A 25852-nucleotide genomic window follows, 5' to 3' on the forward strand; every position below is an offset into this window, starting at 1 on the left:
AGGCTTTACCAAACCAAGCTGTACCAAACTGTACTGATCCATACCGGACCGTTTAGTGGAAACGGGGGTATTGTGGAACAGAGGGTTGATTTTATCAGCAATTGCCACCTCTGACATATGAGCATTATATATTTTAATATAGATGCTGTCTTCTAAAACGTATATCCCATGGTCTTGTTGACTACAATGTGAATTTTGCTATATTTTTGTTAATGAGTTTAGATTTAATTTGCCAGAATCCGACTATTAGTGTACTTGTTTTAATAAAATGTTTCCATTAAAGTTATAAAGTTACTGAAGAAGTCTCCTGGTAGGTTTTGTTTGGTTTGTCATCATATGCATATTTCATAAATGCAAATCCAACCATGTCATATTAAAGGCACCAGTACCCTTATATCTCAGTGTTTACTGTTTCCAGAGAACAGATAGTGACCTAACTGGCTCATAGTCACATTCTCTATTTATTCTACCACCAACTACTTGAACAACCACAGGATGGTAAGTTTAATCCTTACACACAGAATATTTATGTTGTACTGAAATGTTGAGTACTGAACCTGAAATTTGATTCTTCTTTTGAAGTTCACAGTTCCACATCAGAAGAGTTTGTTTTTTATCATAACTCATCTGTTTTCCCTTCTTCTCTCCCTCACTCCTTCCCTTTCCTCTCTCTTTTTGTTCTTTTCCATTATCTTTTTTTTTTTTTTTTTTTGCCTGGCAAGGTGTTCCAATGTACACAGATAGTCAGCATGCTGGAGAAGTACTACCTGTCACCATCATATGGCATAGAGTTCTGCATTGGCTTCCCTGGCAACCTTTTGGTCGTACTTGGATACATATTTTGTTTGCAGGAGTGGCAGAGTTACAACATTTATCTCTTCAACCTAGCCATGTCTGACCTTATTTTCCTATGCACACTGCCACGTCTCTCATACCTCTATGCTAATGGACAGTCAGAGTCAAGTCCCTATGCTTGTATTACCAATCGCTATGTCCTACATGTGAACCTGTACTCTTCCATCCTGTTCATGGTTTGGCTTAGCATGGATCGTTTTCTGCTCATAAGACACCCAACACGAAACCATTATCTGCAGAGCCGTCGCTCTGCACTGATCATTACAGGGCTGAGCTGGCTAGCTGTCAATGTGGAAATTGCTCCAATGATAGCGCTAATGACCCAGGACCTGCAGCATGAAAACTTCAGTCTCTGCAAGGATTTTGCCAGCCTTCAAGGAGACATCAACCAATTTGGGTACAACCTGGGGCTTACCGTGACTGGATACATCCTTCCTATGCTAGGACTTTGTGGCTTCTCCTACCAAATTGCCAATATGCTACGCGTTCAGGACAGGGCGCTACAACGCAGGACAACATCATACAAGAGGCCTCTCAAAGTTGTTCGATCAGCGGCAACAATGTTTCTGGTGCTTTACACTCCCTATCATCTGTTGAGGAATGTAAGAACTGCATCTCTGCAGCCCTGGGCCGGGCTGCATGTGTGTTCGACGATTTACATAGAGAGCATGTACATCATGACCCGTCCATTGGCCTTCTTGCACAGCGTCATAAACCCCGTCTTCTACTTCCTTATGGGTGACAAGTTCAGAGTGCTCCTATTATCTAAGTTTAGAAAGCTGGTACGAAAGACAGAGCCCCCAAGAGAAGCAGCCTCAACAATTTCACCATGAAGACACAAAAAGCTCGCCCAAAAATCTCAATTAGCTTTATTTGTACATAATATATTGTGTCAAGTTTGCCTTATGTTGTGGCATTTTCTAAAATGCATTGAAATGTTCAAATTATTTATTTGATATATAAATATATAAAATATAAATATATCATTTTCAGTGTTAGTGTCAAATTTGTCATGCAAATTACTAATGTGAATGACACAATGTTTGTTGAAGAGACCACATTTATTCAAATACTGTAGCATAACAAGTACCGTAATATATGAGTGGGACAGTGTCAGAGAACTTTAAGAAAAATGAACACTGCTCCAGCTAACTATATTTTCATTGATCTTGATTATTTATTTATTTTTTTCGTTTTGTTCAAGATTTATTATTTTTATCTTTCGGGGTGCGGGGTTTTTGCCTATATTGGACAGACGAGCAAAGGAATGATGATGGAAATATGTTTAAAAAAGAGTAAAACGAGGAAAGGACTCTTTGTATATTGGGCATACGATCCATGAACTAAGCTAGAATGGTCGCTGAACAACATTTTTTTAATTCTGCGTTTCAAAACGGTAACTTGTTATTGACTGTACAAATTGAGTGCAATGTATCTCAGAGGCAATGTCTTGAACTTGTTTCAACATCACGCTATGACCACAATCAGGATTTTTATCCAGTTTGATTTGATTAAGTCTGGACTGCAAATAATAACTGAAAAAATCCAAGCAGTTGGAACCAGTTTGATCAGTGATTTTGATGTGATTTTTGTCTCTTAGACAAATCAGTCGGAAGGCTTTCACCAACTTTATTTTACATGACAACCTGCTAGACAATGTCAAATACAGAACAACAGAGATCAATCAAAGCAGCTGAGCTAAATCCATGCAGCAAAATAGGAATATACTGAAGTTTCCCCCCAATAGCTTAATTATTCTGCACAGAATTACAGAAGTTAAGAATTACAGTTCACAGCTTGATTTTTAGAGGGAAAGCTGTAAGATCTCCAGCTCCAAAGCTGGGTCAGTGTAAGTGCATAGAAACCAGGTGGTTATCATACCAAAAATATATCACAGCATCTGAGGTCTTAGCTTGACCAATCTGATAATGCTAACACCAAGCTCTGCCTCAATATTGACTCTTCCCACTATTTTAGAAGCTTAGCTGCTGAGTTTGGCTTAGTTTATTTTTCAGATGTGTAAACATGAAAGCCAAGATGTCACATAACTAGGTATATTTTCCTTCTTCACATAATCCATTTCATGTAGCTGGTTGACTGCACTGCAGTTATTTCATGCTTTTAAATCAGTATAAGCACCAGCCCTGCTGACTAAAGCTCTTGGCTTTGATTTTTTCTCTGAAGTTTGTAAAGTGACACTTGTACAGCTAATTCTCTGATTATTATTGAAAACCTTTAAATTGATGTTCCGCAGCACTCTGCATCTCTCTCAACATATTTTACTTTTTATTTTAATGTCGGTAATCATGAAAATAAATTGTTAATATGTATTGGTAAAGACAATAGACAAGGATTCTGCAGTCATTCTGAAAACTGTAGAGGTAGGCCACTAGGCGGTTTCACAATGTCTTTTTTTTCTAAGTGAATATAAAGGATTCCTCCACACTAAAAAATAAAGCCCATAACACTGTGTACTTTTTACCGAAGTTATAGTAGAGATTCACATTCTCATTTTAAAGAGCTTCTGTTTTCCAATCTTTACTGTGCTACTTAGTGTCTACACTCCAATTAAAAACTTTGCTCAGATCACAGATAGAATTGGTTATTGAAGGCAATGGCTGGAGCTCTAAGCTGCAGATACTGACTAGGATATGACTAATGTATCCTAAGTCTGGGTCAAAAGCTGTCTAAATAAAGTTTACACCACTTAAAATGTTGGCCTAGATGCTTTCTTTCAGGTCTTAAACCATAGACCCCAATACCTCCATTATAGTTGTCAAAAAAAGTCTTCCTTTTACCCTTAACACACAAATGTTCATGTTTGAAATACCAAAATAAAAGAATATACATTGTTATATTAACACTGTGCAAAAAAGAATCCTTACCTTGAATAAATTGCATTAAAAATGTTGTCGTATGGGATATATTAGTGCCCCTTTTAGTCTTTTTCATTTTTTTCATTGAGCATATTAATGTGTGGTTTGGTGCCTTTTACTGAAACCAGAGAATATTGTAATATTTTACGTTATAAATATTTGGAACTCTGCGCTGTCATGAAAACCAACTTCATGTTGTGGCTTTTAGTGCTTACTTAGGCCTGGAGCCCCTATTAAACTCACTTAACTTTATAAAGCTCAAATAAAACAGAAAATATCAAAGGAATTCTTTTTGTCATGACTAATCAAAACATGCTTGAGCGTTAGATTTACATTGGCGTGTGTTCTGGAAGAGAACAAGAGCAGAGGATAAAATTGTGGGCTTTGCTCAGGAGTTTGTTTTCCAAGTTTCATATTTAAAGTTGGATGGATCATATACTGTAGACACAGAGACCATGAGAAAAGGGTGAGAAAAAGTACATATGAGGGAAAATACAACACCTGCTGCTTTCTATGCTTCATAATGAAATTTCCCCATTTAATGATGATTGAGCATGATGATGAAAAAAAATAATAATAATAATACAAAGATGTTGCAGTAATACATTATAAATGTTTCCCTCTGATTATGACACGGTTGATGTTCAAGCTGCATGTGAAAGTCATGTTCACACACGTACTTACAAGTAGTATGTGTGCTTGCTCATACTTGCTCACATTCGAGCGTGTGAACAGAGAAGGGATTTGTGTATTCTGTATACTTTAGGTATAATCTGTTCAAAAACACTACACATTAGTAACAGTTCAAGGAACCATCTGCCATAATCCATTCCACGTTACTGTTATTATCCCTCCACAGCACTGAAAGAATGTGTTAACAGTACAAACACTTGGTCTACAGAGGAATAATAAGTGGATGTACATGAAGTGCTTAGTTCGACACTTGTACACGAGGCACGCATTGTGTAAAACATAAATAGTTCACTCTACACCCAGGAGTTGTGGAGTGGCTTGTTTATAATGTCCACATAAACAAGGTTGACCTATGTGAGTCATCATTTTATTGTACCATGCATCAGACTCTTTGCTATCTAGAAAAGATAAAACAGCAGTTTGTTTTTTTCAGCCTCTACAATGTGTGTAGGTGTGTTTAGTGATCCTCAGCATGCTTGCAGATAAAACTGTGCTCTCCCCCTCAGCTTATGAACACTCAACAGATCCCACAGAGACTGCTTCACCTAAGTGGCACCAAGTGGATTAAGTTTGTCTGAGTCAGTCATTACAATATCCCTCTCAGCATATCATCCTGTTCATGTTCCCTGAGTGTAATGTGCTTGTAACCCTTATGTAACGTGTAAAACAAAGTTGGCAAGTATTTACTCTACCGAGGGTTTTTCTATGAACACGTGTAACAATACACAAAATAGTACAACTGATCTGCCAATACAGGTTAAGTCAATTTATTAACAGATAACATTAAAAATTAAATACGAATCAAATGTGAATTCCTTAAAGAGGAAATCCAAAAAAACGCACATTGAAGTAATTGTATTTACATTTGAAATTATAGCAAAAAAAAAAAAAGGTGTAAAGCTGTCACTTGTTGAAAAAATACATGATGGGTATTTAGTTTGTGAAAAAACACATTGAATCAACGACACTCTTATAAGCTAAGACTTTCGTTTGACGGTTAAGGAACAGTGAGACATTTAAGAACAGAGACATTTATAACAGAGGACTTTTTTTGGTACCCTTTGTTTCCCTAAAATCTTTACGGTAGCTTTTTTTATGTGCAGTGAGTCACAGAGTTATGACACCAACTGATAAAAAGATCAAATAAAATAAAGCCATTTATGATCATTTTATCTCAAGGGAAATTCCACATAGTCAGACTTGTTCCGAAATTGTAAAAGATTAAATTCAGGGACTAATAGTTAACTGAGGATATCATCCCTCACTTTAGTGTGAATAAGGTTTGGAGGTATATTGTTGCAACATTGTCTCTACTAATAAATATACCATTGTTCACTTTGGAATGTGGCTCATACATTGTTAGGCTTCATGTGAAACCATCCCAAAAGAAAGCATTTCCTTTGAGCACTTACCTCAAACTATCTCACATAATTTTATTTGATCTGTAGTTGGAAAATCTGGGTCTCACACTTGTATCGAATGTACCTCAAACAACATAGAGAGGGGAAAAAAGCACAACACTGAAACAAAAACAAAAAAAGCAACAACAAAAAAAAGAGTACATGACCAATTATTGGTGCCTTAGTTGAAACAAAAATGGAATGGACATTAATTGTCAAGAGTCTTACAAGTTTTCCTCGAGCCATTTGATATAGTTTTCCGTCATGCGACGTGCAATCAGGAAGTCGGTTGGCCACACGGTGAACATTAAACCTCCATGAAACCCAGTGTCATAATGTTCATGTGTCACCTCTACACCAGCAGCACGGAGCCTCGTGACATACATGATCCCATCATCTCGAAGAACATCATACTCACATGTCAGAATGTAGGCCTTGGGCAGAGAGTGCAAGTCAGTGTCTGGAACCAGCAAGGGCGATGCCCTTGGGTCAGCCAAAGATCGAGACGGTCCATCCATCGCAACATCCTCCCTGAGTCTCTGAACAACAGCGGGAACGCTGTAGTTATACTTCCCATGATATGTTGCTGGCAGAAAAGCGCTCCAGTTGACAAACTTCAGAAGGCTGAAAGACTCTGGGTTGTTATGGGTGTTGGCCATCATGGCTCTGAAAAAGGCTTTGTCGCTGGTGAAGTATTCACTCCAGAAACGCACCATAAGGGTGCGGGGCAGAATGGGCATATCTTGATTCTGTTGATAGGAAGGCGTGTTGAGATCCAGGGCCTGCAGCACAGGGTAGATGAGTGCTTGGGCCTTTAACTTAACCTGCTGCCCGCCCTCTTTTTGTAACTGTAAGGATATACAGATAGAAAGCGATAAGAACATGACTGACAGAATTTAGAAATGAACTAACAATATCTGATCACATTGTAATGGTTGTTTACAGGGAGTAAATAAATCAACCAAAATATTTTTGGGCTTTTTGTGCCTTTATTGGAGAGATAGGAGAGTGGACAGAGATGGATATTAGGGAGAGAGACTGGGGATTGACATGCAGGAAAGGAGCCACGGGCTGGAGTCGAACGCCAGCCACCCGCGTCATGGACTATAGCCTCCGTATGTGGGGACGCACACACTAACCACTGCACCACCAGCACCGCCCAGTGGTCTCTTTTCTAAACTGTTAAAAGGTTGTTTTTTTTGTTGATAAAATCAAACTTGAGATTTATAGTGATGAACAGTATCAATGTATTGTTTTTATTGAAACAAAGGCCAAACAACAAGTCTAAGAGATTGGAACAGAAATAAAAATAATCAGTCACAACAGCACAGCAGTCCACCAAAACATAACTTGTTCAACAAGACCTTGTGACCTAGCAAACAGCCCCTTAACTAGCAGTTCTAACCAAAACTAAACATTATCTTGCAGGGTGGCCCGTGACATGTTTTCTGCAAGCAGCCTTGATGTCAGCCTTCAAAGGTAGAAGTAGAGCTCTTCAGTAGAGTATTTGAAAATGCCGTCCTTCTTGTGGAACTACAATAAAAGGCAATCTTCCTGTAGGTGGTCCATACCACCTACAGGAAGATCTGGACTACCCAAAGTAGACGTGATTTTTTTAAAATGTTTTAAATATTTGCTTGTAAAATTATATTTATCAGCTCAAAAAGGAAGCAAACATCAACAGGAAAGTTACACCATCATAAACACCAGCTGAGAAGAACTGCACATGTTCTACACATTCCTGGCAGAACCAACCAAGTAACAGTCCTGACCTTCAAACTAAGAGCAGGAAACATCAGGATCAACCTCATAAAAATGTTAAAGTGGGAAGACCTTGCTCAAGACAGCACGGAGAAAGAGTCACATGATGGAGCCAAAATTCCATGCAGGCAATCTGTAAGGCTGCCAGATGAAAGCTGTAGTAAAGACTGGGAGTCTCTCCTAAAAGGCTCTCACTCTTCACCTGTCTACATGCAAAAGTCTCTACTGCTTATTTTCAGGTTTTACAAGCTTAACTTGATTTGTGCCTTATACTCTGAATCTAAAAAATATTGATGGATTGTATGTCCTCTCATCAAACAGTAGTGTCTTAAACAGTACATACACAACTTTCTACATGGGCCTTTTCAGGCCATAGTACAATGAATTACCCAAGGCATTAAATACACTGTCATTACTAATGTATTATTATCCGAAAAAAAAGTTCAATCTATCATTTGCTGTCAGAGTGGTTTGTAAACGATGACTTTAACATGTGTTATATCTGGTGATTTGCCAGTTATTATCTTACTCAGATCATATCAGAGACATATTCTAAAGTACAGTACCTGCTGGGAGACAGCAGCCGCCAGGTTCCCTCCAGCACTATCCCCAGACACAGCAATGCGTCCTGGGTCCACAGAGTACTGGACTAGCACCCCCTTCTGGAGGAAGTGTTTGACCACACGGTACACATCCTCATATGGGACAGGGAAATGGTGAGCTGGGGCTAGTCGGTATCTACAAAAGCAGAAAGATATGGATAACAGCTTGAGAATAAATACAGATAATATTGTCAGACAACATTTAGAGCCAGGGAGAAATAAAGGTGAGATTGCTTGGTGGAAAGAGGTGGCACAAACTTTAAAAGCTTTGAGTGCATCGTCTGATTCAGATTCAGGTCAATTTTACCATTTTATTTTCTTATTTTGTTGTAGATTACACAACCACAAACATTGGGAAATAAAGACAATAATTTTTGCGATGTCTGAGAAAAGCAATAAGTCTTAAAATGTAAAAAAAAAAATCTGTGATTATTCAGAATTTTATCAAAACATACTTTAGACACATCAGTGTACATTTAAACATAATGTGTTTCACAGATAATCGAGAAAAAAGACGGTTTCAGTTTGTCGTTTTGTCAATAAAATCAACAAAATAACTGATGAAATTGCACAACATTTTTAAAGGAATTTAAAGCCATTTATTTTTGGATCATATCACATTCAGGTCCAAAAGCCAAATCTTACACATGGCTGACTGAAAGATTGTGAAACGCTGAAAGTATCCATTGAACCTTTTACAAATTGCAGACCGGAATTCAGATGGAGCAGATAAGACAAAACCCAACACAGCCCACATCAAAAACACTCTTCACTCTATGGTCAAACACTATGCATCAACCAACAAAACCATGTTATACACAGAAAAACATGAAACTGAAACTGTACTGCTGAACTTTGTAAAATTGACGAGAAAAGGAAGAAAGTTGGTGTAACAGTACAGAAAAATAACCACTGACTGTAGCTGTAAAAAAAGAGAAAGGCCTGGTGAGAGCAAAATGAAAACCTGTTAGCTTCACTCTACTGCATCCTCACTTTGGCTGCGACTAATTAGAGAGGACAGGCGCATGTGATGTCAGAAAAACTGAGAGAGGAAACAAGGGGGAATAGCCTGACCTAACTCTGAAGAATATAAACTAAACAGGAGCTTAGTGTCTCACTCTCAACATTTTGGGTGTAGTTTGGGCAATATACTGTATAATAGTGCCTGTATATTATAAGTTAGTAAATATGATATACTTACTCAACAGAAAGAATCACTGCATCCAGCTCAGTCACCATTCTTCTAGCCAGGAGATCATACGGACTCATTCCTGTCGAAACAGAGAAGTTGGACATATCAAATATAAAACAACGAACATTCCTGACATCATATATCACAATAGATGAAAGCGATAGTGCAGCGAGTGATACTTCCCAGAAAGACCCGTGTTCATGTCATTTAAAGGACTGTTCAACAGATTGCAGAAGCAGCATGAGTTGTGCCAAACTGCATGACATGACATGTCTGGGTTCCCACTGCTTAAGCAGAAGGTGAGTTGTTTCCTTGATACAAACTATAACAGCTCTGTGGTTTGTGTTTTTGATCGATGGTATTTGTGTATTGTCATATAATAGAATCCCTTATAAGGAGTCTTTCAACATTTAAAGGTATTCTTTACCTTTATCTAGGAGTTTACTTTCCGGTTGGGAGAGTAACTGTCAGATAAACCCACATACAACATGTATTATTCATCCATCTAAACCTGTCATCTTTTTATCCAAGTCCTTTTATCCATAGTAAACACTCTGTGTTTCAAAAAAGAGGCAGGCCAACCCATCAACTTACGGGAACTTCCCAGACACCACCCTCCACCATGCAGGTATATGACTGCTCTCCTGAGCTCAGTGTCGCTGCCCCGCTGCTTCGGCTGATACAGCACCACTTCCACTCCATCAAACCTTTCCTCGGTCACCTTGACATGCTCATCAGACACAGGCACTATGTTTTCAAGCAGAGTAATAAGGTACATCACTCCCATGTAGTCCTTCAGTCCCAGTAACTCACTGAGGTCTGCCTGGAAAGGGAAACCAAAGAGACACATTACAGTATTGCTTCTTGTCCATACCGGAGATATTAGTATTACAACTTGAACAAACAATTAGTTATTGAAAGTCAGTTTATCTTACGTAAACACAATCAACATGAACAAAGCTTCTTTTATTTAAACAGAAAGAGGTGAGCTGATGAGCTTGTGGACATGTAAAAGAGAAATGGAGACTATGGACAAGGGAACAGTGTCTAGTTAAAGGTCAGCTGTGCCTTAAAGTTGTGGTTTTTTTTTAAACGAATAACTGAATATACTGTTATCAAACTATGAATCGTACTGCATTATGTCCGATGGGGAAAACATTCATTGGATGACATGAGGCTCATCAGCTGATGCTTTCCACTGTGAGGAGAACACTCCCATCCAGGACTTCGTAAAAGTATTACAGTACATCACACACTGTATCAGCTTTAGAAAACAATGCAAGATTTATCTGTCTCAGATTAAAAATACAAAGGGCCTTAATATTGATTTGGTACAAAAAGACACAAAGATGTATGACTTTAGATAGACCATATCACTCACTGTAAATGATAGATTTTATCATCGAAAAAGATGGCTGTGTGCCTGGGTCAGTAACCAAAATATTGGCTGTATAATCAAGTTATATGACCGTTACATATTGATAAGAAGAAATATAATCAAACACACCAGAATGCTGAAGTGACAAGATTTCTATCTAGAAATGACAATTTCCCTCACGATGCTTTTTGTGTGTGTTTTGTTCACTACACAATATAATTATTAACTAACTACTGCAACACCTCCCAAATGTTAAATGTTTTAGTACGTAGCCTTTCATAACGCTGATAAACTGATGTTACAAATAGCCTGTGTTTACTTTATTAAATGTTTGAACCTATAAAAAGCCATAGCTAATATCCGCATCACAATGGGCAGCAGCTCTAACGGTATTTAATATGGTCTATTATTAGAACAGGTTTGAAGGACTATACAGTACAACACATGGATTAGCATCTGACATAATCTGATGTAACCAGCGTGTACATCCATATCAGCAAAATAAACCTTTCAAAACTACCCGAGGCTACTTACGCTGATAACAAAAAAAGACAGTAGCGCATCATGTATTACACTGACGCATCAAACAGGCTTCTTGTTACCTCGTCTGCACAGTCATATATTATAAAGTGGACCATTTCGTACCAGCAGATCTAATGAAAAGAAAATAGTTTCCTTACCAGGTGGCTGAGCCCTCTGAAGAAAGAGTTGGTCAGCATGAGCTTCCATCTCTCGTCTATCTCCTCAGGAATGGGCTCGTAAATATAATAAGCGGTAAAAGAGCACACAGCGACGAATAAAATGATGCTTCCCAACCTCATTTTACAACGTGCGTCCCCAGAAGTTGCAGCAGGGTGGAAACAAACAGGCTGTCAAGCTGCACTTGTGAATGGAGAGCTCTGGCGTGCAACAAAGCTCGGAATTAAATTTGGATCCGGACCAGCTAAATATGACAGCACGTGTTCGGTGTCATTTGATGGTAATCGGCGTGCATGTTCGGAGCTTTACTTCGCTGAGCGCGCGCGCTTCGAATCGCATGTCCGTCCCGTGAAGCCGGGGGAATTCATTTTAAGAGTCAGTGATATAGAGACAGGAGCGCGCGCACCATGCACTCACGAGGCAGGACCGTCCTACCTTGGCCAGCGCTGCAAATTTTTCAGGTGCCTCCTGAGCGTGGCCGCACAGCGTACATAGAACGTACGTCAAAACTTTGTGCCAAGATGAAACTGATGCACCATTAGCGGACCTTTAAACACTGACAAACACAATTTTGTTTTTGTCGCTGCTCAATAATTCCTTTTTTAATAATGTATTTTCTTGTTTACTTGCTGTCAGATGTGCGCACGTTGACGTGCTGATCCGCCGAACTGTTACTCCGCATTTTCAGTACAGTATCAATTCACCGTGTCCCTCTTAAACGACAGAAACCCGTGCAGTTGCAGATGCAGCATGAAGTAGTAACTGTTGCAGCTAGACAGTGATAGTTGCACGCAGTCTAAGCTAATTATACTAGTGGTGACAGAGTCAGATATGGCCTTCTCTTGGCAGGACTAACTGCAATATGACTCTCAGATGTTGCCTACTCACATTTTGAAAGGAGACTGCACAAGGAGCTTTTTTTACTTATGCAGGGGTCCGACAAATAAATTGTATCTCAAGTAGTTTCCTGATAAACAAGGGATATGATTTGTATTTGGCTTGGTTTTATGGCAGTATTAATGTTCATGACGTCTGTCTGGAGGAAGAAGTCAAACAGGTCCTAACAGGTACAAGCCTCTAAGCAATGTATACAAATGCACTTTTGTTGGTATTTATTTACTTAGACCTTGAGAAAAAAATGCTCTGAAAACATATTACAAGGCAAACTGTATTCTAAAGCAGGCTTAATCTCAGAAACCTGTACCACATGCATACACGTGACTGTGCTGACCTCTGTGTTATGATCTTTTCAAACTTTCTCTAAGTCAAACAGGAGTTCGTAATTGGACGATGTTTAGGGGCTGGCAGTGTTTCCTTTCATCAGCTGTCAAACTGTGTTGAGATGCAGTGCAGGAGCAATAGTGTGACAGAGGCTGAGTAAGAGCCTTTAAGTGAGACTGATCACTGCTGAACGGTAGAATGCGAAATCTGTTCTCTGAATACAGAATCACACTTCACACACTCCAGGATTCTCCCTGGAATTCCCTCCCTCCTTTCTCCTCCAACCACAGGCCTCCACTGGGCTTCTGAGGAAGACCACCTCGGTTGGTAAATCTAGTAAATCTTTCATGGTACTCTCTTCACACTGTGCATCCTTCGGTTGGGATGACGGGTGTTAGAGGGTGCGTGGGTGTGGATGTTGTCTTCATCTATCTAAAGCAGTGCTGTGCAGAGCTCTGCCACGTGGCCTCCAAACACCCTGCTGTGTGTCAAGCACAGACAGATGTGATTGTGTATCAAGACAAAAACTTGGTAAAAACACGAGTTTGTTTTATGAGTTTCAGTGTGCTTGCTTGCTATTCAGCCGTGCATGTGTGAGTTTGTGCATAAAAAAAAAAACGGGTAACGTTTCGTACCAATATATTACATGCACACTTATTACTTCAGAACATCCACAGGGGGAATAAATCGTATAATTAAGGAATGCAAGCCAAACCTCTACTGCTGATGAGGAAGAAATGAGTCAGAGCAGCAAGCGAGCTTTTTCAGTTTCAGAAGACCCCCTACTGAGCCAAAGCAGATGTGCTGCATGTAAAGCGGTATCTGATCCATTTACAGTTCACACAGAGATGAGTGGGAGGAACAAAGCTTTGATGTAATAATCAGCTAATATGTTGGAATGCCTTACTTCAGCCAATTAATTCAAGGCATTTACCTAATGAACAGTACATAAGGTAAACGTGCAAACTCAATCATGAACTTGACATTTGCAGTTGTTTATTGTTTATACATTGGCTTACTTTTCCTTCTCCCTTCAGGCCTTATGCAAGCTGTCAACACTGACTTCATTCTTTTTTGATGAGAACAGGGACGAGTGGCTATTGTACATGTGTGGATACATGTGCATTTATGCATAGGTTTTGCGAGAACATTTAACCCAACGCTGATGCTAGATTTACTCCACTATGATTGCCAGTAATCTCAAAGGGAAAACATTTGTCCTCCTAATCTGAATTTCTTTGAAATGTAATTTTGGTTCTCCTAAAACAACAAACCAGTGGTAATAAAATAATAATAAAGCAGGGATGACTCAAAGGCAGATCCTCGGGAAAGTAAACTGGTATGGACAGCAGTGGTTTCATGAAATAGTCAAGATATTCAATTTTAAATGTGAAACGTATAGCTCAACTGTTAAAGATCAAAACAAAAGCGAATCCATACAAATCCATACAGCAACTACAAACAATTATTTTGCAATAACAAGGAACGTCAACTTAACACACATGCAAGGGTCTTGTGAATATACTTTTCCTGTAAGCAAAAGGACTTTAACCCTGACAAACTCGAACTATTGAAGATAAATTATATTCATCTGTAACAACAACTGTCATATGCTGTGGACGTTTGATCTGCAGCACGTTAAGCTAGCGTTTACTTACAGTATTGATGCAGCTTAAACAGGCAGCTCTCTTCTCCGTTGACCTCGGTTTGCTAATTCTCTCCATCTGAGGCAAAGCCATGTCTTCAGCAATTGCTGCCACTGACATCATCCTGCTTTTGTTAGTTTCTGTGGAATAACAAGTGGGAGCGCTTAATAATTGTCCGTTAACACTCTTGAAAAAATTAAAAGTGTATATTTAGTTTAGTTTAGTTTATTAGGTCATTTGAGCAGCAGACAAAATAACAGAGAACAGATTTACTCACAGGCAATAAAAGAAACAGAAACAATATTTCACTTGTTTAAGTCAACACTTGTAGTCTCCTCTAAACTAAAATCCAGTAGAATAACAGTTGTTTATGTTCTTGTTCAGTGAATTACAATGATGTCATATGGCATCAGCCCTCATGTCCAGGAAGGTCAACAGTATATTCATTCATTATCAATAAGAATTACATGGTTGAGTTTGATATTCTTAATTCTGACGTCAAATAGATAAAGTGTATCTTGTGAACCGTACATATTACAGATATCATGCCTCTTTAAGCAGGGACACAAACAAATTTAAAAGGTTTTCTAAGTTCAAGTTTTATGTTGAATATAATTCTTATTATTGTCATCAGCTAAAATATCTGAACAGTGCAATTAAGCAATATCAACAGTTTTGTGTGTACACCCCCCCCCCCCCCCCCCCCCCCCCCACACACACACACACACCATCCACTGTCGTGTCTATAAATTGAAGGCATAAAAAGCCCCAGTTTCTATTTAAAATAACTACATGTCTACCAAAATATCAATGCATGATTCATTCTGATGAAAAGATTCTATAATTAAGGTTACATTTGATGTAAGACTTTGTGGAAAAAGTAAATATATCATATACAGTCCCGATAGTCCGCAGTCATTTTGTGTTTCACTGTTACGAAAGAAAGTACAAGTAAAATATGACATCTTTGTGATTCCTTGATCTTTGTGATGCTTCTAGACTAGAAGCAAGACTAGACTTAACTCACAGGCTATATGGACATAGACATTTCAAGAATAATTATGCAGACTTTTAGGACAAGACAGAACACACGTTTTAAATCTTCTTCATGTCATGTATTAAGCTGACCAGATGACAATATGCTCTCAGTTACTTGTGACGCATTGTGTTCATATCCAGTCCTCCAGGGTGGGTTCCACCAGCCAACACCCCCCTGACTTTCATTAGAAGCTGTGTAACATAAACAGAGCTACAACATGTCCATGTGCAGTTATGAGCTGGCATGTTGCCTCCTGCTGTTGGTCCATCCTGCATGTTTGTCCAACCAAATTAATTATGCATTGGGCCATCCTGATTTACACCATGTTCTGTTTGTTTTTTACATAACCAGCGCTTTATGAGGTCGGTATGGGAAGTGTTTTTTTTTTTTTGCCAGTTTCACTTAAATGAACAATGTACAAGAGTAATTCACTTGAATAAACATTCATAATCATAATTATTACTATATGCTAACTGAGGTCAAATCCGTTGAAATGACAAATGCACAGTGAATTTATATTAAGTGATTATAAGTGTATTAAGTGTTTCTAAGTGAATTTATATACTTGCATGAGCAAGTATATAAATAAAATTATATGTACCAAGTGGTGGTAACCTCATTCAGCAGATATCTGGTAAATTTGATTACACAATATAATGAGTTAAAACTAAACAGGTTGTCAATGCTATGACTAAGGCTTTTTCCCAGACAATGATTCACCACAGCTAACAATGGACTTGCATCATAGTGTCAGCTACTTAAGTCAGGGAGTGTGGGGTTCTTAGTTGTGCATGACCGCCTTGTTTTTCCCAGAAAAATATATTGTAGCTTAGTTTTCTCTCCTAGGTTAACACTAACATGGTTGAAAGACAAGCAATCTATTCTAGACTAGCTTGCCAAATCCGTGTTTGTGCATCTTACCTACTGGAATTTAAGCCATTGTGTGGCAAAAGAATACAATAATATTGAATAAGCCTATGACGTCGAGGAGAAGCTGGATCTAAGTGAATGAGGCAGTGAAAATCACCAGAACAGCTGATTCGGTCAGAGCTGTGTTGTTGAGTCTAACATGGTGCAGCTTCAATGCCAAAGCGAACTCGTGTTTTTTTTAAACAAAGTTTGTTGTTAGTATAGAAGTATTCACAGCATCCTCTTTGGGAAGCAGCACAGGCGTTAACATCAATGTACTAATCCTTCATATGAAAAAGATGTTTTTTCTCTGTAAACAGTCTAGAAGCCAAAATCTGGAAATGATCGATAATGAATAAATATGGGAATAGGATATAGGGAATAGGATAGAGACAGGCAGACAGACAGACAGACAGACAGACAGACAGACAGACAGACAGACAGACAGACAGACAGACAGACAGACAGACAGACAGACAGACAGACAGACAGACAGACAGACAGACAGACAGACAGACAGACAGACAGACAGACAGACAGACAGACAGACAGACAGAAAATAGGAAATTCAAGGCATCCAGTTGCTGTATACAATACATGCAGGACACAAGACATTAGTTACAATACACAACCGCTGCCCCCCTCCCTTCTGTATACAATAAGCCCGAAACACGATTTAGAAGCCCCCTATGTGACTAAGAGTAAACATAATTACAGATTAAACCTGTGCAACTAACATTAGACTCATGCTTATATAACAAAAATGTACACAACCTGTAAAGGAGAGAAAACACATGTGCTAAGACCTGTAAACAGTTAAAGAGCCTCAGAAACAAAGTGCTGACCTTCTAGAAGTTTGTGTTGTTTGTGCATGTACAGTGGTGTTTGAGGTGGAGGTAGTGCCAGAGGTGGGAGAACAGACATTAAACCGTCAATGCAGACAGTTAGAGACGCAGATTGAGTCATATATAGTGCCCATAAAAAATAAAGGAGTAATGATTAGAATTGTATTATCCGAAACAATAAGGTGAAACCAGCATTAAATGTCCAGAACAATAAGGTGAAACCAGGAGTGGTTAAGGTGATTGTCATCAAAGTGCACAACTATTAAAGAAGCAGATTAGCATTAACTGTCAAATACAATAGAGTGAAACCAGACCTGATGAGGGTGATCATGTCAACTGTTAAAGGTGGAGCATAACAATACAATAGGGTAAGTAAATACTTCAAGTGCAATATCAGTGGCAATAAATATTCCCCAGCTGTCAAGTGTTTCTCATTCTAAAGCAGAAAATGGTCCATAATGTTTGCTGTATGTCTACAAGGTTCCATTGCGAAGGGAAAATGTAAAGATTTGTTTTGTATTTATTTGAACAATACATTTAAAAATGTACTTCTTCAGAAGTGGAACATTGCTCTTGGCTGACATATCTAACGTTTATCTGGAAGTTTACTGTAAGGATTGAGATTATAAGGAATATGGTCAATCTCATCAGATCTTTATGAAATAAAAATCAATGAATGTGGTGGACTTTGAAGGCAGTATGGTTTTAAAAAAACAGATCTTCATTATTAGGTGTCAGCTACCATGAACTTAGATTGTATGTGGGCACTTTTTTGGTTCTGTTTTGTAACTAAAGCCTGACAAATGAAGATGTTACTCTGTAAAAAGATTTCAACATTTGGCCCTTTTTGATTCACCCCACTCATACCTGTGACGATTAACATACGGACAGATACTGAACCTGTCTTGTAACTTTCATGTGATTAATGGAGTATAAATTAGGGGACCGTTTAAATCAAGTGTCTCACCTGTCTTTGCCATATCTTCCCCTGCAAGAAGCAACCAATGCGAGCATAACGTCTTTATTATTTGGGCCTCAGGATCATGAGACCTGGAGTAGGAAACAGCAGTGGATAAGCTCTTTATCAGCAGCTGCCTATGCAACACTTTTGTCATAAGAATGTTGGCCTCTCACCGCAATCCATGTGACTTTCTCCTGTGTTATCACCAGACACAAGGATACCACAGGGGATATGCATTTGGTTACAAATTGACAAGGCCACTGTGTTTAAGATCAAAGGCGTTGCCACTTATTTCTGACGTCCTTGGTTTCTAGGAACATGGGTGTAAGTGTGTGTGTGTGTGTGTGGGGGGGGGGGGGGGGGGGGGGGGGGGGGGGGGGTAATTCAACCAGCATTCTATTTTGTAGTAACATAGTCAAGTTATTTAGAGGTCTCTTACATTATGTACCTATAGGTTGCAGCTTGTGTGTGTGTGTGTGTGTGTGTGTTAAGTGTGTAACGCCTTTTGTTGTGAGCGCTTTAAGTACTTCTCAGTAATGACATAGTTGCAGGAGCCTAGAGTGTAAAAGGCTCATTGACACAGAGGCGGCTTAGTAAAGAAAGAGTTGGATACAGAAAGTCTCAGTCTTTTGTCAGTTTGTTGACAAACAGCTTAATTGTAGTCAAATATTCGAAAGCTTGCATAATGTTGCCTTAAACTATATGCTAGCTTTAACTATAACTACATGCAAACAATGAACAATTTGTCCAATCGCTGCAGAGGTTAAATTCTGTAAGCAGCCTATTGACAACCAAGTCTTGTTTTATTAATTTAGATTTTATTCTGCCAGCCAGTCTTCGATTTCACAATTTGATTCAGAGCCTTATTATGAGATGTCTTACTGAAGGAATGTTACATTTTATTCATTCACCGATATACTAAATCAGACTATTTCATCATGTCCTCTTATCTTCAGGACTGCATGGATGATTTTGTACTGGAAATATTTCTATGCTGGTTTTATAACAGTATTGGTATTTCGCCTCATGCAGTGTCACGCTATGTTGTTTTTTAAAATGTTTTAAAGGTGAGTAATCTACCCTCCATCATCATCATCATCATCATCATCATAAACGTTTTCCAAATAGAAGAATATCTCTATTGATGTTTTTGTTTTAATCCAAATATGAAAAACATTGAAAAACATACTGTACAGATATAATTAATTGAGCAGTTCTTGTATTTTCAGCACACTTTATCACCACAACAGTTGGACACACCAGTAATAGATGTAAGGCTTAAAACAGTTTCTTAAAGTTTGATATCTATCAGGAAGACAAAAAGCAGTTGTGGTATATTGCTCCTTCCTATTTATGTAACTCATGTTGAAGGAGGAAGCCTTTGACTTGATTCAGTCCATCTGTATTGAGCTTTACTCTCCAGCAGGGAGTGCTGTGACCTTGATCAAATGCTGAAAGCCTTCAATGGTTCGACTTTGGTTCAAAAGTTTTTACTCACATGAAAACCCCCATTTAATAGATATACGAGCATAACTGATATTCTACAAAGTGTTGGGGTGAAAGGAAACATGTTAATATCCCCATATGCTCCCTGTGCAGGTTAGTGGATCAGAAGTGAAGAAGCTTCAAGACCACCTCATGAACAATGTTCTGTGTTCTTGCCCACATTAAACATACAGCGCTTTATTTAACAAACTGCATATCCAGAATGTTTTAGATCCCTCCAATGAGTGAAGACAGTTGGCTGTCTGCCCTAATGCAATGTGAAGTTAATCAGTGACTCTTAAGCTGTACATATCCTCCCTCAAGACTCATCCACTTCTTAATCAGCATCCCCTCTCTGTTGTGATTACCTCTTATGACCCTAAAGGTTGCATGGCGTGTTGCTTTACTGACAACTACAAGTGAAAGGTCAAAGGTAAAATTGAGGAAAGAAAACATTCACAAATAAATCAATAAACATTCAAAAGTCAGAAGAGAACTGGTCCATAAGACATTCTGAAAACAGATAAAGTGTGTTGTGTCCAATGAATAAAACATGCAGTTACACATAAACTGCCACAGTTAATGACTTTACCATTTTGCTTTGACATTTGTGTTTTCCCTCTACAGGTTAGGTTTCAAAGTTGATTCCTGTTCAGAGGCTGAACTTGAACAGCCTAGTTGTCTGTCTGAGTTTTGCAAATGGAAAAAACAGAGTCATGACACAAGAGAACTGAGACCAATCGGATCAGACACACCTACAGTACATGTGCAACATAACTGAACCTCAGCTCGATGAATTTGCAGCTATAGTCAGGTTATTTTCATTTTATTCTGAATTAACATGACATAACTTAAACTGCTGTGTATCTTAAATAATGGGATTCTAGTTAAATGAATAATATATGCCATTGTAATCATTAATAAAGCAGAGATCAAATATGTCCTAACTCAATAATGCCTTTCTATAAAGAGACTTTAACTCCCTCTTTGGCTTGTTGTATTCCCCTTTGTGTTCATAAAGGACGGGGCTGTGTGTCCTTCAGCTTGTTTGTGTATCACTTAAAGGCTCAAACATGTTAAATTCGAGTAACGCCGACCTGTCCAAACATTAGCACAGCCACCACGTGAGATGAGAGAAATGGCAGAGTTTTGGTGCAGAAGTACAGGATAAGGAGAACCAACTGACTTTACAAACGCATACAATAATAGTTATTTTGGTACTATACCTCAAAGAAATAAGAACTGTATAATGTTTGGGCTGCATATCTTAATGGAGATCAGCATAGAAAGGGCTGAAACAAACTATGTGAGAGGGGAAGCTGTACAATGAGAGACTGGTTTTAAAGTGCAACATGTACTCGAGATCAACTGTTAAAATCATATAATATACCATTAAGTCAAAAATGTTAAGCAGCTCCTGTACTTTAAAAAACAAACAAACTGGAAACACAGTTTATATAGCACTTCCCAAATTGTCAGACAGTCGTGCTTGTGAGATCAATCGTTTTTTTAATAAAATAATCATCCTTATATTCCTATTTCGACTTTTTCGTAAGTAATGGGTGTCTTGCAACTTAAAGCTCAGCAGGTTTAAGCATAATGTCATCACAAGCTAAACATGATGTAACCTCAATTCACCACTGACTGTCTGATGGTTGCTGCTCTAAAATCCACAGAATGTTTTTTCTATCATGCAAGACTGGCAGTGGATCAAAGGTAGTATGGTGTTTCTTTCTGGTGAAATAGTCCCCACACTAAAAATAAGTCATCAGAATAAAGTTTTTATCCATTTCAATTAAGGATGAAAAAATGGAAGCGTGCCTTGGCTCTATATTGATGTCTTTTGCATCGTTTCCTAAACTGAACAATGCAGCACTGTGAGTTGTCAGATTGTTTTAATGCTCAGAAAAAGTATAAGGCCACGGAGGATAACAGACAGACTCATCTCTTCCTGCTTCAGACTTGTGAATTTAGTAGTTTCTGGCTTTGTGATAGTAAGACTTGTAAAGTTGTCAGTTTTTCTCTCTGTGATGGAAAAACTTGGCCAGTGCTGAGGACAACTGAGCTCACTGAGCCACATGTGTTAGAGGCTCTCTGGATTCTTCTGAGACACTGTGAGCTCATTCCATGACTGTGGAGAAATGATTTACTCTACAGGTCCCTCACTTGCAGATAAATATTTTAGAAGTGTAGGTTGGAAATTTCAAAAGGGGTCAGCATTAAAGGTCGAGTCAGTAAAAATGTTTGTTTTGCTTGTAAACACAACATTCAAATTGGGCTCCCCCTCCTGGGCTCATCACCTACAGAAGTAAAGGCCCAAGCAGGGTGTTAGCGTGTATACTGACTGCCTGTAGCTACACTGCAAGCTATCTGTGATGCACATTACAATTGTAGAGAAAGCCATAATTTTTCACCCTAGCACGAGCTGAACACCAATGTTTAGCAGCTGCCTGTCCAGCAAAAAGAAGGCCAACTTCATGTCCAAAGTTTAAAGTCAACCAAAGGTTCACCCTTGTTTTGGAACAAGCTTCATCTGCACGCTGTTTTACCTCACTGTAATTACATTTTCTCTTCTTTGCTGCTATGTCCACATGCATCATATTGGCCAGTTTGAATCCCATCCAATCGCTGAATTGTATCCACTCCCAAACTTTTCTTGAGTTACCTTCACCTGCAACACTGTATGTGTTAAACACATAAAGCATGCAAATGCACTGAAAAAAAAAGAGCGTAGATTTCATTCCTAGAGTCTGTGTATTAAGTGCAACAGAAGACATCAGTCGCTTCTTTAATCAAAGGCTATGAATCATTCTGTTCAGGAAGTGGTATTTATTGGCCATCTAGAGCAGGACAAACAGGATTACCAGCAGGACCCTGATATCCTCTAATGACTTTGACGTTATGGCCTATTTTTTTTAGGAGGCCATTAAGGCCCAAGGGACCTGTCGGCATGGAAATGATCGGCATCAAAAACAAGGTTGCAGCAGACACTTCTGTTTTTCTATCCTGGGTCACAGAGCGTTCTGCTGAATACCATCAGAAACATGTGCTGCCATGTTTTCTTCATGTTCAGTCAATGAGGCCTATAACTAGAACCACTGAGAGTAATACCAGCTAAACATGACGGGGAGCGCAGAGCACAGCGGTAGGCATCCGATATAGTGCACTTTTGGAAAATACAAAGCCAGCAAAACAAATGTAAAACAGGCAGGATAGAATAGAAAAACAAAGATTAAGAATAAAAAGCCACTTTGAAATATAAAATCTGTTCAAAAGAACTATAAAAGACATACAACTCTTTTCTAAATTGAGAAATTCAAGTAGCAATTTAAAATCAACTAAAACCAGGAAAGGCTCGTCAGTAAAAGTGTGTGTGAGGTGGATGTTTTGCAGCACTGAATCCTGCTTCACCAGCAAGATCACATGTCACACCCTCTGTCCTGTAGTGACTTTCTCAGCCTTATGTGGGTTTTTTACTTCTCACTGAATGCATAAAGGTAAAAAGTATACCAGGGAATTTAAAGAGCTTGTCTTTAATGCTGGTTTTTTAGCTTACATTGCATTTTTTACAAATCTAATTTGCAGTATGAAACCACAGAATTGATTGCTTGTCAATATAATGCAATTATCCCGACACATCACAATAACACTTCTGTTCAATTTGGCTGGTTCTTGTAAATGCTCTTTTCAAAAAGTAAACTTAAGCACAAAACCAACAAATATGTTCACCTCTATGACCAAAAACTGAGCAACAGGTTGCGACCATTCAATCCATTGCAGACGGCAGGGTATGTGGTGCACGCAATTTCTTTGGCACTGTTGAATGGGGGTAACCGTGGTAACCTAATCACTGCAATCAAGGGGATAAACAAAGCAGTAAACACAAGCGTTTACAGCCTCGTAGAACTTCAAGTTTATATTTACCAGAATGAGGTCAGACACATTTGCATGCACTAACACGTTTGTGCACACAACTGCACATCAGCTAACGGCCAACTATAACAGGCCTCTTTCTTTCAAAAACGACCAGTCACAACAAAAACAACAACAAGATTGAAGGGGAGGTTGTGAAAGATGAGGACAATTTGACTATAGAGGAAAAAACGGAATGTACAAAACGATGAGAAAATGTAGCAAGTGCCTAAAAAACCATTGGAGTGTTGGAAAAAAAAAAGTGTTGTATTTGTTGATTATCCATTTTGGCATATACACAGTTGAGATATTGGGCTTTATTAATGGATTTGACTTAATCTGTTTGTAATAAAATATAACTTTCTGTTGCCCTAAAACTGAGTCACATATTCCAGGCAGCAATAAAGGAGTGGTACATGAAAAATATGTGAGTTGGGTGGTGGGGGGGAACACATGTGTAACTACATAAGTGGCTCCAGGATTTTCAATTTTGCACTCCTTCATTGTGTCCCCCCTTTTTAGTTAGAGCATGCTGAAAAGAAGGCACGCAAAGATGCATGTCTGGAGCATCGGATGCATCCCCTGTCAACACACCCATGCGGGGCCCATGTGGGTCAGATATGGGCTGGTGAGTGGGCCCTATCTGGGCGGCCCAGCTGGGTCCCGGTTAATTTTGTCCGGGGGTTCCATGGTGGCCCCATGTGGGCAAGCCCAGATGGATTCAAGGTGGGCATTACATGGGCCCTAGCTTAGACCCACATGGGCAACCCAGGTTTCTCCCACTGGGGCCCGAACGAGCTGGGCCCCATGTGACCATTGGTGCGCAACAATAGCCCAAGTGGCGCGCCTGTCAGATGTGGGGACAGTTATATCCCACATCTGACATGATGTCACATGTGGGATATAACTGGGTTTATGCAATTTAAGTGTGTAATTTATTTCACATAGTTTTGACGTATAATTCTTCATTTTGAATTAAAAAGTGTTACAGTGTACCGTTAATCCATATCAATTGATCTATCTATCTATCTATCTATCTATCTATCTATCTATCTGATCTCTAAAGTTTGAAGAGATAGCCATGATGAATGTAAACAGAGCCAAATGTTGTTTTTTCTAAGGCCATATAGAACACGAAGAGAACTGAAATAAATGACTTTTTTGGTCTGTGTTCGTCTAGTTTTAACTTGTTTCAGGCAAAAAGCCAACCATGTGGTTTTACTTTCTCTTGGACTTCAAAACTAAAATACACAATACACATTAAAGTTTAAACACTCACTTTACAGACATTACAATGAGAATATCCTGCTGATCTTAGAGGTGGAAAACAGAGATCCATCATAAAATCATCAAGCAGCATGCTGAGAATCTCATGCATATAGCCCGAAAAGTTTTCACGATAACTTTGATTTACATGCTCACTGACACGAAGGACAGCTGGTGACATGTTCGTAAATCAGTGATGACTAGGTCAATGCCAAATGGCCAGATGGATTTGGAGTGCTCCATCAATATGTCTGAGTAAAAATAACATCAAATTCCAATCTATCTGTGGTTCAGTTCAGCAGAAGGCTCTTAGTAAGACATAAGCTGTAAAAGTGTAACCATACACTGCCTATTAGCCTGCTGTACCAATCCCTGATATGAGTCCAAGATCATAAGTGAGACTCAAAGTGAATCAAAAAGTCTTGAATTTCAAAACAATGTCATTTAATTAATGAAAACGCCACAATGCATGAATAGATCTCTCATGAGAAAATACGTTTTGGATTTGAACATGTTCTTGAATATACCAAAAACAAATAGAGAGTGTTGCTTCCTCAAGCATCAAAATATATTCGACACTTTCAAATCAAGTCCACTTAGTGTACACATATTCAGGGTACACATACCCCAAAGTCCAGAACACAAACATACTGTACTCGTACCAAAGATACACGAGTGTACTCGGGCATGGAGCGTTGTTGCTAATGTGAACACAGACCTAGCGGGGAGAAGGGATCAAGCTTGCTCTGGCACGGTACGAAACAATCGTGCCTTATGTGAAAACGCCCCAACAGAGCTACGATTAGTAGAGCTATTCAATATCACTGTCAGTTTTAATATGTACAACGGCTCCTTTGACCGCAAGTCAAAGCCGCAACCTGCTTCTTGTAATCATCTTGGACTTAAGACAAGCAAATCATCAGTTGAAACACATGTTCAGCAGATAGAGCTGTTAAAATGGAGATGCAAATTCATGCAGATCCATTCAAGCTCAAAGTTTATGCTAAAGCTCCAGGAAGAGACACTCTGCAAGGGAGCACGTGCTGTACCATTCATTTTGATCACTGAGTTCTCAGTGTTGCCTCATGTGTGCCCCACAACTAAACTTGTAA

The 25852-nt window shown here is 38.9% G+C and overlaps 2 protein-coding genes across 5 annotated transcripts in view; one reads left to right on the forward strand and one right to left on the reverse strand.

The window, feature by feature from the left end:
- Window positions 1-709: 709 nt before the first annotated feature.
- LOC306829991 (succinate receptor 1-like) lies at window positions 710-1688 on the forward strand (the record flags this gene model as incomplete). The annotated part of the gene is made up of 1 exon (XM_079353208.1): window positions 710-1688. Exon 1 carries the CDS (start codon window positions 750-752, stop codon window positions 1686-1688), a length of 939 nt encoding a protein of 312 aa, XP_079209334.1. The 5' UTR covers window positions 710-749.
- Window positions 1689-5175: 3487 nt separating this feature from the next.
- The window catches only part of aadac (arylacetamide deacetylase), a 67834-nt gene continuing 47157 nt past the window's right edge, over window positions 5176-25852 (reverse strand). For 3 of the 4 annotated variants that reach the window (XM_079354282.1, XM_079354283.1, XM_079354284.1), the window contains exons 2-6: window positions 14336-14463; window positions 9974-10202; window positions 9389-9458; window positions 8152-8323; window positions 5176-6672 (exon numbers count right to left, since the gene is read on the reverse strand). In XM_079354282.1, the coding sequence (XP_079210408.1) occupies window positions 6049-6672; window positions 8152-8323; window positions 9389-9458; window positions 9974-10202; window positions 14336-14446 (1206 nt within the window). In that variant the 5' untranslated portion in view covers window positions 14447-14463 and the 3' untranslated portion in view covers window positions 5176-6048. Of the gene's footprint in view, window positions 6673-8151; window positions 8324-9388; window positions 9459-9973; window positions 10203-11437; window positions 12246-14335; window positions 14464-25852 lie in introns of those variants that run through there. The other variant, XM_079354281.1, reaches the window with a different exon arrangement.

This window comes from Symphodus melops (assembly GCF_947650265.1).
Source record: "Symphodus melops genome assembly, chromosome: 10".
In the NCBI taxonomy this organism is placed as follows: Eukaryota; Metazoa; Chordata; class Actinopteri; order Labriformes; family Labridae; genus Symphodus; species Symphodus melops.